This window comes from Arachis hypogaea, chromosome 16 (genome assembly GCF_003086295.3).
Source record: "Arachis hypogaea cultivar Tifrunner chromosome 16, arahy.Tifrunner.gnm2.J5K5, whole genome shotgun sequence".
Taxonomy (NCBI): domain Eukaryota; kingdom Viridiplantae; phylum Streptophyta; class Magnoliopsida; order Fabales; family Fabaceae; genus Arachis; species Arachis hypogaea.
In genome coordinates, this window is record NC_092051.1 from 8,399,762 (window position 1) to 8,418,285 (window position 18,524).

At 36.8% G+C, this 18,524-nt stretch overlaps 3 protein-coding genes across 6 annotated transcripts; 1 reads left to right on the forward strand and 2 right to left on the reverse strand.

Annotated features, from left to right (window-relative positions):
- Positions 1 to 958: 958 nt before the first annotated feature.
- Positions 959 to 4,124, forward strand: LOC112755671 (S-formylglutathione hydrolase). Its single transcript, XM_025803914.3, has 7 exons — positions 959 to 1,189; positions 1,287 to 1,404; positions 1,790 to 1,837; positions 2,253 to 2,449; positions 3,308 to 3,406; positions 3,494 to 3,559; positions 3,685 to 4,124. The coding sequence occupies exons 1-7, from the start codon at positions 1,040 to 1,042 to the stop codon at positions 3,865 to 3,867; spliced, it is 861 nt and encodes a 286-aa protein (XP_025659699.1). The 5' UTR covers positions 959 to 1,039; the 3' UTR covers positions 3,868 to 4,124.
- A 95-nt stretch (positions 4,125 to 4,219) lies between these two features.
- Positions 4,220 to 15,157, reverse strand: LOC112755669 (chromatin-remodeling ATPase INO80). Of its 4 annotated transcripts, none has more exons than XM_025803908.3 (23): positions 14,737 to 15,157; positions 14,374 to 14,461; positions 13,766 to 14,162; positions 13,239 to 13,665; positions 12,951 to 13,151; positions 12,725 to 12,835; positions 11,730 to 12,148; positions 11,451 to 11,559; positions 11,280 to 11,360; positions 11,028 to 11,200; positions 10,583 to 10,708; positions 10,193 to 10,354; positions 10,045 to 10,102; positions 9,173 to 9,403; positions 8,855 to 9,001; positions 7,823 to 8,371; positions 7,483 to 7,737; positions 7,270 to 7,377; positions 6,611 to 6,705; positions 6,345 to 6,501; positions 5,546 to 5,743; positions 5,227 to 5,385; positions 4,220 to 4,787 (listed from the first exon to the last, which is right to left on the reverse strand). In XM_025803908.3, the coding sequence occupies exons 1-23, from the start codon at positions 14,794 to 14,796 to the stop codon at positions 4,509 to 4,511; spliced, it is 4,590 nt and encodes a 1,529-aa protein (XP_025659693.1). In that variant the 5' UTR covers positions 14,797 to 15,157; the 3' UTR covers positions 4,220 to 4,508. The 4 variants fall into 4 exon arrangements, with proteins under 4 accessions (XP_025659693.1, XP_025659694.1, XP_025659696.1 ...); XM_025803909.3 differs by having other exon boundaries at positions 13,766 to 14,159; positions 14,737 to 15,130; XM_025803911.3 differs by having other exon boundaries at positions 14,374 to 14,436; positions 14,737 to 15,119.
- A 2,535-nt stretch (positions 15,158 to 17,692) lies between these two features.
- Positions 17,693 to 18,256, reverse strand: LOC112756568 (protein MAIN-LIKE 2-like). Its single transcript, XM_025805185.1, has one exon. The coding sequence runs from the start codon at positions 18,254 to 18,256 to the stop codon at positions 17,693 to 17,695; it is 564 nt and encodes a 187-aa protein (XP_025660970.1).
- Between the last annotated feature and the right edge of the window lie 268 nt (positions 18,257 to 18,524).

The window sequence follows — 18,524 nt, forward strand, 5'->3', positions numbered from 1 at the left end:
TACTTGCTACTTGCTGAATGGAAATACTTTTGCCAACGTGACAGTATTAGTATGAAGGTATGAAGGTTATTAATAGCTTTAATTTTAGGTTAACTTCGGTGGCTTCTAAAGTTTTGAACTCTTATTTGCTTGAATTAATTGATATTTGTTGCACTCGTGATTCATTCATCAATATTCTGTCCTTTTCCATATGTAAATATCTCACGTCCATGGTAAATGGTAATTTTAAATTTTTGCAGAGACCGTACATATAATAATATTATATATAAAATGTAAAGAATTTTTTAAATAAACTATAATAGTATTATTTTGATAGAAAAATGTAGGGCCATCAATTTTAGTGATGTGTAGCTATCAAATAATTATTAATAATGATTTTAATGGTGTGAGATTGGTGTGAGATTTTATCTAAACTCACTTTTTTTTTGTTGGCCAAAAATTGAAAAAGTTGCTGACCCCTAATTTTTTTTTTATTATTGAATACTCTAGAGTCTTTACAATAATAGTACAGAATTTTAGGGAGAAAAAAAGAAAAACGAGACAAAAGTTGTTGTTACGCCGAATTTGGAAAAGTCAAACTTATAGACTCCGAGTGAGATATTCAACTCATGATATTCATTTTTTCACTTGTTTAAAATATTCATGCCAATCACAGACGTTAAGGTTGGATAACCAAAATATGAACTACTTACTCATCAATGTAACATGCATTCAAACACGATTTCAATCACTATAAATGCAATTATTATAAAATTGACTTTTAACACCATATTTTTTTAGTTTTTTTTTTTTTTACTTCCTTTCTATTGGGCTTCCCAAACCGAAGATCTTTTTATATATATAAATTGTAAGATACTGGATTTATATTCCTTTGGGCCTGTTTTGTAGGCCCAATGTGGCCCAAAAAATAGAAGGTACGGAAAACGACAACGTTTTGCAGATATTTGAGGAGAGAAGAAAGCAAGTTCAATTATTAACGCTTACAGAGAGTAGAGAGTAGAGAGTAGCGAGTGAGGTGAAGAGAAAGAGTGAATCGGAAATGGAAACGGCACCAAGCGAAATCAGCAGCTCGAAGATGTTCGGCGGTTACAACAAGAGGTACAAGCACTTCAGTCCAACACTTGGATGCTCCATGACCTTCCACGTGTACTTCCCTCCTTCTTCTTCTTCTTCCTCCGCCAAATTCCCTGTAAGTTTTACTATTCTTCTTTCGATTTCACTTCGGAATTGGAATAGCGATTGCGATTGCGATTGCATGATTTATTGATCGTTATGGTTTCGAGAAGGTTCTGTACTGGCTGTCGGGGCTGACGTGCACTGACGAGAACTTCATCGCTAAATCGGGTGCTCAGCGTGCTGCTTCCGCTCACGGCCTCGCTCTCGTTGCTCCAGATACTTCTCCTAGTAATGCTTCTTTTTTATCAACTCTCAAATGCACTTCTGTGTGTCTCCTTCGATCAATATTGTTGACTTACATTCACTGCATTTGCGGAATCCATCCTTGCGTTTATGTATTTATTTTTTGTATAAGTGTTCTTAAAAATTGTAGTAGATCGTTTGAGTAAGATTGTTAAGAAAAAGAAAAAAGAAAGTTGAATCTGAAAACTGTTTGTTATTTTTTATTATTATTATTTTTGTAACATCAGCTGAGTATTGTCTTTGAAGTTCTTTCTGAAAACTTATTTAAATGCAACACTAGCTTAGGGTTCTTTTCTGCGCATTTTTTGAGAGCTGTGTTCTGTGTTCCGAGTTATTTAAGTTGTTGTTGTTGTTGATGATGATGATGCAGGAGGCTTAAATGTAGAAGGAGAAGCAGATAGCTGGGACTTTGGTGTAGGTATGTTCATATGTTTCCCCTAGAGACTATTTATTTTCGGTTATTCAGCATAAGCTTCAAGCCGAGCCTATTTAAAAAAGTTGCAGCTGTGTCTGCCTTAAGATTCTTCTTGGTATGAGGTTATTAAATTTCATAAAAACTATTATTTCTATCTTTTTTTAATGCCCCTGGAGGAGTACAATACCGGTGATTGTTCAGATTTACTGATTTACACGTTATATTTATTGTATTGTGCAATGTATATTCTTCTTATGTTTTTTAAGGAAAAATTGAAGGATAACTCATTTTTATTGTACGACTGTAGTGTTATGTGGAAAATTTCTGATATAGTCTATAGATAGGAACTACCTTTAGTTGTGCAGCCCCTATATTTCTTTATAGAAGTTCTCCTAGTTTGGTTTGCATTCCATACTAGGTGCTGGGTTTTATCTCAATGCTACACAAGAGAAGTGGAAGAATTGGCGGATGTATGACTATGTTGTCAAAGAATTGCCAAAGCTTCTGAGTGATCATTTTCCGCAGCTTGAAACATCAAATGCTTCTATATCTGGTCACTCTATGGGTGGACATGGTGCTTTAACAATCTACCTGAAGAATCTGGATAAATATAAGGTATTGCATCTATATGACAATAAACTTGTAATTATAATGTAGTAGTAGGAGATACTTCTAACTTTCTCAGAAATCTCCATGATAATTGTGGATCATCTTACTGTTGAAAGTTTTGATGTGCTCTGTAGATTGTTTGTGAGTTGCTTTAGAAACTGAGTTGCTATAAACTAATGTTCAGTATGTTTTCTTCTTCTTCTTCTTTTCTGGCCTGTCATTGTATTCAGTTGTAATTTAATTGCTAATTTAGAGGCTGAGCGTTATTCTCTTATGTATTGCACAATCAAGTTCTTATCATATTTCACAATTGAAGTAATCATTGTCATGTCGAATAAGTGCCAAGGAGCTTAAAACACCATAGTAGTGTAAAATATTATCACTCTATCGGTTGTGTGAGAATATGAATTTCCTCCAAGGCTACTACTGGACATGAACTTCTGTACCTTTTCATTAGGGTATTTATTTTGTTGGATTTATTTGGATATACATAATTTATGTTGCCTAGCTATTATTGTATTGTAAATTTGTAACTAGTGTATCACTTTCAAAGTCAATGCACTTTATGGTGCAATGCCATACTGATCAATTTGGATGATTGCTAATTATGCTTAGTGTAGGGGTTCATGTATAGTCGTATCAAATTGGTTCATATAGAGACAAGGATTCTACATTTGATAATACTAATTAAAAACGTTTAAATGTGTATATTTGCTAGGTTTTGGTACTTTTAAGTTTGTAGATCCCCGTAGTTCATCCATTTGGGCAAAGACAAGATTTATCTTGTCATTTCTAGAATCACATCAATTACTATGATTCTTAATTCCTTCTCTTCCGTGTTTATTTCTTTCATGCTTGTTCCAGTCAGTCTCCGCTTTTGCACCAATTGTAAATCCTATAAATTGCCCTTGGGGGCAGAAGGCATTCACAAATTATCTCGGCGACAATAAATCTGATTGGGAGGTATGTTAAGAGTGGAAATTGACTTTTGTTTAATTGACATATTGGTCTTGATTTTTCATTAGAATAACGCTGAGTGGAAAACTGCAGGAGTATGATGCCACCTGTCTGATAAAGAAATTTAATGCTGTACCCGGCCACATTTTGATTGATCAGGTAAAGAGACTTCCTTCCGGAATGATGTTTTGCTAAGGGGCGGTTTTTTCCTTGCATAAACTATCTGCATTATTTTGTTGAATTCATTTTGGTTTTTTCTCACTTCTAGTTGCTGCACTTTCCAGGGGGAAGATGACAAATTTTTGAAGGATCAACTGCTACCTGGCAAGTTTGAGGAGGCATGCAAGAATGCTAATGTTCAACTCAAGTTGCGGCTTCAAGCTGGCTATGATCACTCATATTTTTTCATTTCGACCTTCATAGATGATCACATCCAGCATCATGCCAAAGCTCTTAGTGCACTGTAATGATCAAGAACTATTTCTGCTGTACTGGATTTACTTTATTTGCTTGTGATACCTTTTATTAAAATGTGGATCGAGATTCATTTCTCTCGAGTTCAAAACTAGTTCTACGGTCATCAATGTAATATAGTCTTCGGCTTTGTTGTTCTACTGTTATCAAGATTTGATAGTATTGAGGATCTTCTATCCCACTATCCCGTAGAATTGCAACTTGCAAGAATAATAATCCAATGTGAAATTTATAAGCGGTGTTATTCAAAGCTGTAGTCAGTGTTACATTTGCATCTTCCTTGCAAAAAATTCTAGCGAATTTGACGTCTTTCCTTCCATCAAATACCCAAGCAAGCTGACTATATTACATGAAATGAACTACCGTATATATTCATTATAATTGGAGTAAATATTGGCCGTGGCTCAAAAATTTGGTTAATATTACAATCTGTACAAAGCCCTGTGAGTGATAAAATAGGGGCATATCTATTACCAACAAATATTTAACACTAGCGTATACAAACCTAGGTTATAAAACTTCCTCAACTTGGTTGCAACTGCTTGCAGTCGCATAAGAGCCAGTGTCCCCTGAATATATCAATCCACGAGGGCAATAGAATAGTTACTCCCAGCTTTTGGTCAAGACCACATACTTAGGGGTCTAGGCTCGTTTCCGCTCTAGGAACGATGGATGTGAAATCCTGTGGAGGTGGATATTGGGTCTGCTCTGTGACGGCAGTGGCCGTGCCAATAGAAGCCTCTTCGAACCTCTCATTAATACTCTTCTTTAACCTTTTTGGTCTCTTGGGCTTCTGGCCAACTGGATCAGTGTTCAGGTCATCCAATTCGTCGTCCATGGCTGACATACCGACATCACTTATCTTCTGAGAACTCTTCAGCCTTGAAGTTTGCTTATCCGAGGCAGCTTTTCTCTGCACATGGGCATTATTGTTAACTTAATTCAAACTAGAAAAGTTGCCATGTTGTTTAGTTTTATTAAATGATTTCCCTCAATTTTGTGGGGAAAGGAACCGAAATTCTCTTCAACGTGAAGTAAATATGAGTACAACCTAATTGAAATTTCACAAGATCTTTCTCCTCTTTACATTCTGGAAGCAACAGTGCAGATATACTTAATCGATGGAATTATCCAAAGAACAGAGTATCGCAGAGGACAATTGAATATCATTGTCTGGAGAAACAGTTAATTAAAATGTATGCAGATGTGTATTCAACCACATTCAGATACATTGTGCAACAGATTGCTCCATTGCCAAAAACACACTAGAAACATACACTAACATTTATGCAGCTTTTAATGATGCAACCAGTTGAAACGAGATTCATGCACTTGCAGAAGTATCACGATACCTTTTTATTAGCAGACTTCGAACCCTCTGTGTCCACAGTAAGATCATTATCCACAGTACCCTGGGGTACAGCGTTGGTTAAATCTTGAAGAGATGCATCACCTTCTTCATTTAAGAAAATGCCCCTTGCAGGTTGTTTTTTCTTTTGCTTATCCTTTGCCTGGAAGAGTTGAGGCCAAATATAATCAGGAAAAGGAAAAGGTTTATATGCTTTCGGGAACTAGTTTTTTTCCTTATTGTTTAACGCAGTTACCTAGAGGATATTCAGTATTCAAAATATCATAAATACATGAATTTCGTTTAGCAGATTCACAACCAACCTGGAGGGGAATTTCCTTTAATTTCTGCTCCAACTGGGGATCATCTAGAAGCAAAGAAACAACATCCTCAGGAGCTAAAAGATCACCACCAACAGAACCCCCAGTCATTACAAGGTTTTGTACAGTACTTTTCTGGCTTGCTCTATGAAGAATTTTTTCTTCAACTGTCTCTTTGCATATAAGTCGGTAAACAGTAACCTACAAATTTTAAAAGTACATCTGAAGTTATTTTTGAACTAAATAATTTAAATACTGAGAAAAGATGGGGCAATCTTGTCTGTCAAAGCAACAAATGTGCAGGATTTAGGCGCTAACTCTTAAATTCCAAAAGTTTAAGCTGTTACATGAGGGAATATTAATAACATTATATCTTGCCCCCTAATTCAAGAGTACTTTTGCTTGCAGCACGGATATTGCAAAAGCCCATCTTTATCCCATGCGGCGATAAAAAAAATTAGCTATTAAAACAGAGGTGAACGCTAATGTTGAAAGCAGGATCACTTGATCATAGACAACTCTGATATCATATCTAAACCATTCCTCCCAAAAAAATTAATCTGATAGATAAAAGCATATTGGCTTGTCTCCTCTAAAACAGAGCCTGCTAGGCTTGCAACATTTGCAATACATACTCCATACTATCACATGCTTATATTTAATTTTTAGTTGGATGGATGAAGACAAGTAGGATTAAACATGAGCACTGCTCAGAGGGGGAAAAAGCAGGGAGGAGGAACCAAAGTTCTTGATATGCAAGGAAGAATCAGAGGATATATAAAGGATAGGTGATGGAACTAACATCTCTTGTCTGACCCAAACGATGAGCTCTGTCCATTGCCTGTAGATCTAATGTTGGATTCCAATCACTCTCGTAAAATATGACTGTGTCAGCAGCTGTCAAGTTGATGCCAAGTCCACCAGCTCTTGTACTCAACAAGAACACAAAAATATCAGGCCTACAAAAAAAAATCAATTACAAATATCAATGAGATCTCATTAATGAAATATACCTAACATTCAGAAGTCAAACCGGATAGAGTTATAAGGCGACAACCATGGTATTACCTATTCTGGAAGTCTCTGACCATGTCTCTACGATCTTGTATAGTAGATGATCCATCAAGTCTGAAATACCTATATTTTCTGTAGTTCATATAGTCCTGCAAGACGGATATCCGTCAACAACTCAACATTAAAGAAAGAGTCCATACTAAGTTCAATTCCAGAAGCCAGGACAGGTATAACAATTACATGTTCACATTGCTTTGTAAATACATCCTCAATATGGTAGGAAAATTTCATCTTTCAAACATACCACAATAACCCAGTCCCTAGTGAAATGAAAAATCACATCATTATTCCCTCAATATGGTAGGAAAATTTCATCTTTCAAATATACCACAATAACCCAGTCCCTAGTGAAATGAAAAATCACATCATTATTCCCTCCCTCCCCCCACCCCTCCCTTTTTTTTTCCCAGAGAGAGAGAGAGAGAGAGAGAGAGAGAGAGAGAGAGAGAGAGAGAGAGAGAGAGAGAGAGAGAGAGAGCATCTTCCAACGCACTTTCCAAGATGGCATCATGTAAGCATTACATTGGAGGCAATCACAATCAAAGGGATATCACAACATCCACATTTATCCATGTATTCACATCTTCGAAGATGTCATAAAAATAAATCAACCCAATATCAACAGGTTTAAAATTGTAAAATGTTCTATATACCTCCAAAATATTCAGCATCTTAGTCATCTGGGCAAACAAAAGAACACGATGATTTTCAGCTCTTAAGCGTCTCAATAATATATCAAGCGTTTGAAGCTTCCCAGAGTCCTATATGAAAATAATAAAATTAGAATTTCTTTCCGATATGAACTTAAGGGTAATGGAGGCTACTTAATGAAAGGGAGGGAGGGGGAGGATAAAAATAACACTTACAGTCAACAACTTTGCTGGGTCAAAATTCCACATAGGTGGAGACGACCCAAAAATACTGTGTGTTAACTGTAGAGCAGGCTGAGAAACAGGTAGTTCAGAATCTATTTCTTCAATTAAATGATGACAATCTGGCATTCTCGGCCCGTTACATTCAGATGTACGTGCAAATCCCACAAACAACCTCTTAATCCAAGGATTGTGGAATTGTTCAATCATTTTATAGTAAAAGTTTCTATCAGAGCAGTGAACACCAACCTATGAACACGAAAAGCAATGATTTGGTGAAAATATATTGGATAAAAAATAACTTATGACTAAACAATAAACAAACACAACATACTGGGGGAGCTCTACTCCGTGGGATATATGTGTATGCCGAGTGAAGCAGCCTTGCATTTGACAAAAGTCTATCCTGATCTGAGACTACCAAGGCCTCAAAAGGAGCATGGCTGGGCCCGGTTGGAAATCTTCTTTGAAGAAACTGAGTTTCAGATTTTGATGGCACCAATAACATTCGAGTAACAGCTCTCACTTTCCCTTTCTCAAGATTACTACATTCTGGATCATCATCATCTATGGTCTCAACAAGAAAATCTACAACTTCATCGATGAATTTTTTATCCGATCTCATCATAGAAAATAACAATCGCTCCATAAAAGAACCATTAGCCAAAAATGCCACCTCTTGTGGAGACAAATCCGTCATATGGGTAAAACCAAAGCCTCCACTGCTAACACACATACCTTCCGGGAAAACAGATCGATAAACATTTTCTGGTCTAAAAATATTAAAATGTTTCAGAAAAGATTCTCTGCAGACACCATGACCAACAGCTGAACCAAGAGTCTCAGAACTCTGCATAATTTCTCGATACACAAGTTTTGGTATCTGAAAAATAACAAAAAATAAGTAAATAAATAAAGCAAAAAAGAAACTGAAGAAGGCATCATTAACATACTGATGTAGAGATACCTAATACCAAGTTTCCATATTGATTTACTTATTTAATCAAGGACTCAGGGATAGTAATCTTATTGCATATTTTAGTGTGGGATTGTACATCCTAGTAATACTACAACAATGACCTAGCCAGTAGTATTAATAAATATACAGGAAAATTTGGTATTTGAACATTATGTACGATATCAATTTAAGATAATATTTTCTAGTGTGTCCTTTCTCTCTTCTCTTTCTTTTTATCCTTTGCTACCTAAACCCTATAATTTCAACAAATCTCATCACTCTAAATAAAGTGCAATATAAAATTTTACTTTTGGTTCTAACTTGGGAGAACTTAGAACAAAATGACAGATTATCTAATATCATTGAATGATGTGAAACAGTACATAAGTCATGTGGAAGTAATAGTACCTCGTATGAAATGGGGTTGTGACCCCCAGAATAGTATACATCCTCCAACTCCCCAAATGGAGGAGGTAGAAGAGAATTTGGAATCTCTCCAAAATGAAGGTATGTGCTTCCCTCGCTCCTTTCAAATAATTCTGGATGGTTGCAAACCTACCATATCAAAGGACCAAAATTTATTATGGCCAATCTTGGTGGATGGAAGGAACATCACACAATTGAAACACAATATATTATATTTCAAAATTAACAAAATAATACAAACTTTAAGATACTTGAATTGAAAACAAAGAGAAGAAAGCTTGACTTGTTTGGATTGTCTACCTTCCTTAGTTGAATAACGATGTTCATTAAATTCAAAATTCTCTTCTCATTGAGCTGTCCACGATTACTATCAAACAGTTCAGCAAGAGATATCTTGTTTTTAATTGCTTGATAGAAAGCCTGTTGTCGAGAACTCAACTTGCAGTGAACTGTAACTTCAGTTTTAGTGGTCAGCTCAGAGATTACATCTTTTTTAACACGGCGCAGCATGAACGGCTTTAGGATTGAATGCTGTTAGAAGAAGAATAAATAAAATATAAGTAAAAAAGGATTTAGAAGATAAAACTCCAAGTTGAAAAAAAAAAATGCTAATTAGAATGGCAACATTTTGTTTCATTGTTTCTTTGTCATTTTTTTTTGGGGGTGATTAAACGGGGTTCATTTTTTCATTTTGCAGAGTGAACCCAAGATAATTAAACCCTGTGACTTTTTATAGTTCAATACTGTCCCTAATCTTCACCCTTACATAATGTGAAGCAATAATAAAAATAAGCATCACAATATATACATCCTATTTACTTTAATGGTCATATCTCTTTTAGAACCACAACTAATAAGCTTATGCATACATTGTGAATACAACAAAAGCGAGAAGATGATGAATGCTACAAACAGCTCCTCCAAATGTAAAACCAAAGCATACCGTCCTCATTTCAACGCACTAGCTATTGATATGATCATAAAATTTTATGATTAAGTAAACCCACATCACATATGTTATGCTATTTATATCATCACAGATATGCCTTGATATTCTATGATTTGTTGAAGATATTATACGAAATCTTCTTTATTTCTAACAATATTGTATACATTCAAGCCATCACCTTACAAGGTTACTACAAATATCAAATAGGAAAAACAAAACTCACCAATCTATTCAGTTGGTGCTCATTCAAAGTACCCCCATGTTCAGCATGGTTCTCAATTCTGGCACGGGATAGCCGGATAGGTCATACAATAAAGTTAGACTAGTTATATTGGCAAAAATGGAAAAGGAGTTTATTAAGGAATGCATACCCTTTTGAAAACCACTCATTAAACTGCTCATGGCTGTCAAATAATGTTGGCATAATGAAATGCAAAAGAGACCACAACTCCGCCATATTATTCTGAATAGGTGTACCAGTCAGCAGTAAGCGATTCCGACAATTAAAACTTAGGAGCGTCTTCCATCTTATACTGTCAGATGTATAATGTTTTCAAACAGTAGTGATCAAAGACAGATGTTAGTGCAAATGGAAATATTTCATTAGTACACAATAAACAATAATAAAACATACAATTGGATCCTAAAAAGGGCACTGTATAAAATAATTAACCAAGTTTCAAAAGGGGAAAAATGGCAGTAGTGATGAAAAGTTAAAATATGTAGTTCACCTATACACCCAGTGTTGGATTATAACATACCTGGCAGAACTTTTAATTGCCTGGGCTTCATCTAAAACCATGTACTGCCATTTTACACGACGAAAAAACTTCTCATCAGTAACTAATAACTGATAGCTTGTGATGAGGACATGAAATTTGGCTTCCCTGAAAAGAGAAGTTAAGGATGGTAACCACAGTAATTAGAGGGTTGAATATTTTCCACTTTTCCAGCACCCAAAAAAAAAAAAATCCAACAAAAGAGGCAACACAATAATTTTATATCTGCTGAGGCTAGCAAAAGTTAAGTTCATTTTCTTTAACAAGTAGCCCATATATTTAGATATTACTGCCATCTGCCCTTCTTAGGGCCTTCCTTTTGCTTTCTTCTTGTGAGGAAACATTATCCTCTCCCCTCTTACTCTTTCCGTTCTCATTAATAATTTTCTTTTCTCAATAAAAGAAAAGAATATGAAATTGACATTACCTGCGATAAAGATCCTTTGGGTTAATACTTTTCCTAAGCACTGACCGCTCTGCAACCCCACCCCAATAAGGAAGTCTTTTCAGTTCAGGGCAAAAGCGCTCAAGTTCCTCATTCCAATTGTTTAATACAGATGCAGGTGCAACAACCAGGAAAGGTCCCCATATGTTTTTCTCCTGCATAGGAGAAACAAGTCAAAATAAAGCTACAAAATATAAAAAATTAGCTTGTAGTTACAACAGGATGAATAGCTACCTCAGCTAGATGGGCTAAAAAAGCCATAGCCTGAATGGTCTTTCCAAGACCCATCTCATCAGCAAGAATACCATTTAAACCCTGAAAGACAAAAAAATTACCAATGCAAAAAAAAAACACTTGCCAAACAAAAAAGAAAAGAAGACACTTTATTTACAAATGCTCACCAACCTGCTCATAACAATTAACTAGCCATTGAAGACCTTTTAGCTGATACTCTTTGAGAACACCTTTAAACAATTCTGGTGTCCGAACTGTGGAGGCCACTGGCATGGTTGAGCTGCAATATTACAATACATAAAACTCTATTAGAACAAGAAAAAAAAGAATGCAGTGCATTTATGTGTAGTACACAAGAGTTACATGAATTCACATGAGAGAGAGAGAGAGAGAGAGAGAGAGAGAGAGAGAGAGAGAGAGAGAGAGAGAGAGAGAAGACGGGAGACTTACGGGGTTTGTAAATCAATATTACTTGCTCCAGCAACTTCTGGTTGGAGTAAATCAGCTTCATCAGCCTGGCGCAGCCTCAAGCACTCAGTGTCAAAAGCACTTGTCAATCTTCTCTGTTTGGAAACAGCTTCTTGAGCAGCCTTCAGAGCTTCCTTCTTCAACTCAGCCTCTTCATGATCTTCCTCCTCATTACGCCCAAAAGTTGAAGAGTCAATTAGATCTTGGTCATTTGTACTTTCATCACCCATGGGTAAAGCTTCTGATACTAAGCTTGACTTGTTCTGCATAAAGTGACTGTACAGCTCAGTTTGCTGTATAAGAAAATTCAGCCTTTGCTGCTGCCGCTTTGCTTCACGAAGCTCCTGTTCACGCCTCAAAGCTTCAGCAGCTTCTTTCTCCTCTCGTCTTCGTACTTCTGCCTGCAAGGAGTGAAATTTTAAAATCAGTAATTACACCACATTTGAGTCAAATGTACAACTTAGATTTACATTTGCGAGACCATATGCACATTCAATTCCAAGAGCATGTAGATTATCTGATCTGCATGTCTACCAAAACACCACCCCTTTCCAACCATAACCAAAATACTAGTGTGACATCTATTAAACAAATCTCAATTCTTCTCAATTGAATCTCAAAAACTAACGATTCAAAATGCCACCTAGATTAATTGATTACAAATACATGTACAAAAAAGTGCAATACCATTTCAACAATCCAGTTGATACAGGAGAATATAAAACAGCAGGTATGTGCACAATAAGCAAGCTAAGAAAAACTTCTACCAAATATCAACTACCATCATGCATGAAACTTGTTTTCAGTTTTCAAGAATAAAGATGGAGCCTAAGAGGAAGCCATTTGGTAACTGTCATATTATTCTAAACTTCACCATAATCACGTATGAAGATTGCTTCTTGAAATATAGCATCATTCAGAGTTCAATAACCAGCATAATAGCATCAACAAAATTTGGCAAGGAATTAAAAAAATACCATCTCCTTATCTATTCGCTTCCAGAATAGCAACATGTCTCTAGCAAGTTTTCGGGTGCGTATACCAGCAGTCCGCGTCCATTTAATTGATCTACTCACTTTCAGCCTAACCTGAAAATGAGAGGTGGGAAGTTTCAGATTAGATGGATAAACTAGATTAGACAACACAAAGCAATGCAGAATCTAACTGACACAAAAATCTATTAAGGGGAGGAACAGGGCATGCCTCTCTCTGACAGTTCTCAGCAAACCTCTTGGCATCAACAAGCTGCTTTCGATGCAAAGCAGTGAAGTTCCTCTGATGTTTGGGTATATCTCTTCTAATAATGTTCACCCAAATCTTACCAATTCTTTCCATTTCCTCCTTCTCTATCAAAGCAGGGTCTTTCTTTACCTTTTGCTTCTTGGGTAGGCTTCGTTCAATGATCTGAAGCAGTTAAAAAAGACAAGCTAAATGAAAAACATGTATAGAGAGAGCAACGAAAAAAATTCCATGATATCATTTGGTAGATACCTCATAAGTGTCCCCTTTCTCCAAAACCTTCACATAGTAAATCTGCAATACACCACCCTCGGACAGAATAGATCGCTTGATGTTTCCAGCAGCCCCCTCTGGAATGGAGGAGTTCAAGTCTGATACTTTCAGACTGAACTTATGAGGTGAATTAGAAGCTGACATGACCTTCAATCGTGCCTGAAGTGATTCATAGTGGGGTATGGTTTCCCCCATGCCTATCCGGTTTCTGTTCCCAAATCTTTTATCAGCAGCCATCATTTCAGCCAAGGATCCCAAATCCAAGGTACCCTTTAAGTAGAAATCCTGAACATGGATCTCTGAGAAGGTAGGAAGGTTGAGCAATGCAGCTAACTTATCATATCTTGGAGGAATCTTGTAAGTGATACCATCCCCAATATCCAAAAAAGCAGGTTCATATATTATCCTGAAGAAGTTTACAGAAGGTATGGTGGTTTGTATCATGAGTTAGATCAAAATATCAATACTCCAACATTATGAAAGCAATAAAGTAGAGAAGGCAAAACCTATTGGGGCAATATTGCTTCAAGAGATCAGAATCACGGTAATTTCCCATTTTCTGAGAATTGGAACCATTCATCCACTCAGATGTAGTCTCTGCAGCATGTAGTCCTCTCCTGAGTTCATTCCCTGACTTGTGAGCTTTTGAACCCACGCTACTTTTGAGAAGAGGAGCAGCAACCTGATTTTGAGCAGGGCTAGATGAGTTATCATTAAACCTCCTCTTGTATTTCTGAATATGCTCTCCAAGCATCGACCTATATCGCTCTTCCGTCACGTGTGTCCTGTAATAACTGCTCCTTTCCTCATTGTCCCCGTTCTGAGACCACTTCCTCTTCTTCGCCGAACTCACCTCCTTACCACGCATATTCCCATTACTGTAATTTGCAACAGCCCTACCTACTAACAGCAGCACCCCGATGACACAAATTACACTTTAATCCAAAGCTCTTAAACCAACAAATCAGTACCAAAAACAGTAATATCAAAATATAACCATAATTCACAATCATATAAATCCAACTAAATAAAGACCCCCTCAAGCTGAAAATAAGCACATATAATAAACAACGAAGTTAAAAGAGGGAAAAAAAGGAAATTGAATAACGCTTACCTTGGCTATCTCTGCTCTCATCCTGACTACTATTTTCGTAATAATTGAAATCATCATCTTGTTCTGGAAGTTGAAAGTTCATCAAAGACTACAAAACAATGCAATCAGAAATAGAAAAACAATAAAAAAAATTAACAAACAACCATAACAAGGCCTTGAATTTTTTTTTCTCTTTCTACCTAAAAACGTAATTAACAATTCAACCTAAATCACCCGGGGAGAAAAAGCCGGGTAGAATTTCCAGTTTGATAAACCCCATCCCAGACATCAAAGGTCCGAAGAAACACACTGCTTTTGAAGAACAAGCGGAATCAAACGAAAAATGAAGAAAGAAAAAGCTCGGGAGAGCGAAATGCAACGAACCTCGAGATTGAAGAGAGTGGAGTAGTTGAGCGAGTCCTTCGACTTTGTTCTGTGATCCATGTGCTGTGAAGCAACTATGAAGTCTGAAGTGAGAAAACCCTAACTCTCCGACGAAGCATGAAGAAAGAGGAAGAGAAAAAGAAGAAGAAGAAGAACCCTAAGGAGGGGTGCGTAGGATAAGGTGGGGGAGCGAGGAGAAAGAGAAAGGATGGTAGACGGAGGGCGGTGTAGGGAAGCATTGGTGTCGGCTAACGTGCGCTAGGTAGGTGACACTTATGTTAACGTGCGCTGCAGGGAATAATTCGTTAGTTTTGTTGATAGTCATCAGAAGGTATTTGCAGTGTAGGCGCGGGAAGAGATAGAAAGAGAATCACAAGTTAGTTACAAAAGATATAAGATTAATTAAATTATGATATTTTATAATTTAGTTGAACTATCAAACTTATATTTATTATTATTTTTAAGTAAAGCAGAATAGCAATAATAGCAACGAATGCTGAAACTCAGATACAGTTAATTTCATGTGAAGTTGATAGTTGAGAGTCGTTAAATAATTTAATAAATTTTTTTTTTGTGATTGAACATAACACAAAGAAAAAAGACCTAAGAAAAAGAGTAGTACTCCTCTCTAATAATAATGTCTAAATTATTAGGAGGCAGTAACCACTCTAAATACACTTGCTTGTTTAAAACAGCAGTCTTAGCCATTAAATCAGCCGCTCTATTTGCTGTTCGCTGGATGAGCACTATAAAGTAGCTGTCCAATTGCGCCGGAGTATCTCTTTGATTTTGTCAAGCAGATTAGAGTCATTCCTAATCATGCTGGTTGTGCCACGCGAAACAAGAAGAAACGCATCAAGATTATCAGTTTCACATATGACCTCTTTGCACTCGCAATCCCAAGCCATAACAAGCCCTATCCAAATAGCATGAAACTCACAACAGAGAACACTAGAAAGAGGTATACTGGCAGAACAACCTTTTATCCAAATTCCCATGCTGTCTCTAATAATACATTTAAAGCCAGCTAATTGCTCATTTTCAAAAACGCTTGCATCGCAGTTCACTTTACAGACATTCATTGGAGGTGGTTCCCAGTTATATTTCAAAGAAGAAGGAATAATATGTTTTTGGTTGATAACAACATTAGAGAAATCTCGAGCAGCATGTTTAACTAAGTGAACAATTTTCTCCTTACTCCATGGATCATCTTGGTGGAAGATGTCATTATTCCTATCCCTCCAAATCCATCAAAAGGCCGCTGCAAAGAGAAACTCATTTTTGTTGAGGTTAGAACGAATCCAAGACACAAAATCCAAACTAGAGTCCTCAGCAGTCATTCCCAAATTTAAGCTAATCCAAATCTGACGAGCTTTTTGGCAAGTCCTAAAGCAGTGGTTAATATCCTCTAGAGCAAGATAACATCTCTGACAAAAATCAGAAGTAGAAATACCTCTTTGAAACCGGTAACTAGCTGTGGGAACTCCGTTGTTGAAGCAAAGCCAGAGCAGACACTTTATCTTCTCTGGTATTCTCAAGCGCCAAAGCCAAAGCCAATTTTCATTATCATTCTAGCCAAATTTCTTCTTCAATAGCCATTCATACCCGCTTTTAGTCGAGTAGGTGAGAGTATTTGAGTTTGTCCAAAACCAACCTATTTTATCTCCTACGTGCTTGATAGGATCAAAGAGCATCAAATCAAGTTTAACTTCTTCCGGAATCATTGTGCAAAGAATATCCCACTGTCAATGTCCAAGGTGCCAGACATCTTCTAACTTCAAGTGAGAATCAGAAATGTGCACAAAAAGAACCAAAGGAGCTAGCGTTCCACATGGTCGCCAAGCATGATACCAAAAGGATTGAGACATCCTGCCTGTACACCAATCAAAACCATCACAAAGCTTTTCTATTGTCTTATAAATCGCTCGCCAAGTGCTTGAAACATTATTAGAAAATTTGGGTGAAAAGCAAGAACTCCCAGATAAATATTTTGCCAACATAATTCTTACCCAAAACTTATCTTTATTATGCAATAATTGCCAAACAAGCTTTCCGAGTAAAGCAAAATTTACGCATTGAGTATCTCTAATTCCCAAGCCTCCATATTTTCTTGGAGTGGCAACTTTGCTCCACTTGACCAAATTTAAACAACGCTCCCCCACCTTTCCCTTCCACAAGAATTGTCTAAACACAGAATCAATCTTTTCGTATAAAATTATCATCTAACAACTCTCATAGATTAATTTCGTATAAAATTAATTGTACCTAAATTTTCGCTGATTAATATATTTGATAAAGTGGCTGATTTTTTTGGTTATGGAAGAGTTGGGTGTGTTGTGCCGGGTTATGGGATGAGGAGGAGTTAGACCAATATGTGGGACAGGTTTTTTTATTAGAGTTGGTGATAAGAAATCGGACCCAATGATTTCCTTTTTTAGATTTCTTTGAGCAAATCGGAGGGTCCGTTTTGCATGGAGAGGAGGGACGAAAATAACATTAAGGAAATCCAACCCTGCGAGTTGTACATGAACAAAATTTTTTTTATATTACTTTAAGGTAATCGCATGGTCCATTTTCGTTGTTAACGAATTTTTGTATTTAGGTTGAGCAACTCACTGGGTCCGAGTTGTGGAGGAGTAAATTTTTTTTTTATTTTCACTAAAAAAAATCGAATGGTCCGTTTTTATTATTATATAATATATTTGAATTAGGTTAGAGAAGTCTCTTGGTCCAATTTGTGTGTATATATATACACTTGCGAAGGTCTGCAAATCTTAATCCGCCGACCAGATCTAACATTCTTCATCTTCTTCGACTTCTCTTCTTCTTTTTTCTCATGGTCAGTTGTTGAGCTGGTTGGCTTGGATAGAGAAAAATTCATAGTGAAGTATTTGTGTTTATTTAATTGAGTGAGAAGAATGGATGATAGAGTCCTTTTGAAAGTGTATTATTTTGGTCAGATTTTGTTGCAGACGTCTGAAGGGGTAAAATTTGTTTGTGAAGATCCGTTGGATGTTGTTATTCCATTCACAATTTTATTTGAAGAGCTTAAAGGTGTGATTTGTGAGAAGATTGATTCGGAGATGTCAAGAAAAATATCTAGTAGAAGTGTTAACGGACCATCGATTTCCTTACAGTCAAACCGTGATGCCCTGCATAAACTCCTGTACAGGTGTGCCAGGCATGCTGATCCCCAACTATACTGTCCAATACTAACAAAATCATTGAGAAGAGGCAGAAACTTCCAGTGGACAAATGCCCCAGTCTTGTCTCCAAACAAGATCGTACCGATCAACAACATTATGTGGCACTTAACGTACACCTGTATACTGTTTTCATCAGTCAACTGTAACCGTTCTTTTAAATCCCGTAGCCACGTAAGTTTTATGCTGCTTCCTCGACACTGCGACTTTAACGGTGCAACCCCAAATTGGTGCAGACACTCCGCCTCTAAGGCTTCGAAACTATTCAAAGTCATCCCTGTCACTGGAAGACCATCGGTCGGAAGACCGAAGATCATAGCCACGTCTTCCAGTGTCACGACACATTCACCAACTAGAAGGTAAAAGGTATATGTGTCCGGGTGCCACCTTTCCACTAAAGCGTTTACCAGTGCTTTCTGACATTAAACAACCTCAATCTGAACGACATGGTAAAAACCAGTAGATCGTAAATGCTCCTCCACCCTCTCATTGTACCGATCCGGAGGAACATGGTGATCACATGTCAACATTCTTTCACCCTGCACACGCATAGCAAAATCACTATTGTGATTACACAACTATCAT

Bases quoted from the DNA above. Each gene is read 5' to 3' on its own strand.
- LOC112755669 (XM_025803908.3), bottom strand. From the start codon at position 14,796: ATGGATCACAGAACAAAGTCGAAGGACTCGCTCAACTACTCCACTCTC. The intron at 9,002-9,172 runs GTAGACAATCCA...TTGATATGGTAG, and splicing joins TCGTTATTCAACTAAGGAAG to GTTTGCAACCATCCAGAATT. The intron at 7,378-7,482 runs GTAAGTGTTATT...ATTTTCATATAG, and splicing joins ACCCAGCAAAGTTGTTGACT to GACTCTGGGAAGCTTCAAAC.
- LOC112756568 (XM_025805185.1), bottom strand. From the start codon at position 18,256: ATGATCTTCGGTCTTCCGACCGATGGTCTTCCAGTGACAGGGATGACT.
- LOC112755671 (XM_025803914.3), top strand. From the start codon at position 1,040: ATGGAAACGGCACCAAGCGAAATCAGCAGCTCGAAGATGTTCGGCGGT. The intron at 1,405-1,789 runs GTAATGCTTCTT...ATGATGATGCAG, and splicing joins TGCTCCAGATACTTCTCCTA to GAGGCTTAAATGTAGAAGGA. The intron at 1,838-2,252 runs GTATGTTCATAT...ATTCCATACTAG, and splicing joins TAGCTGGGACTTTGGTGTAG to GTGCTGGGTTTTATCTCAAT.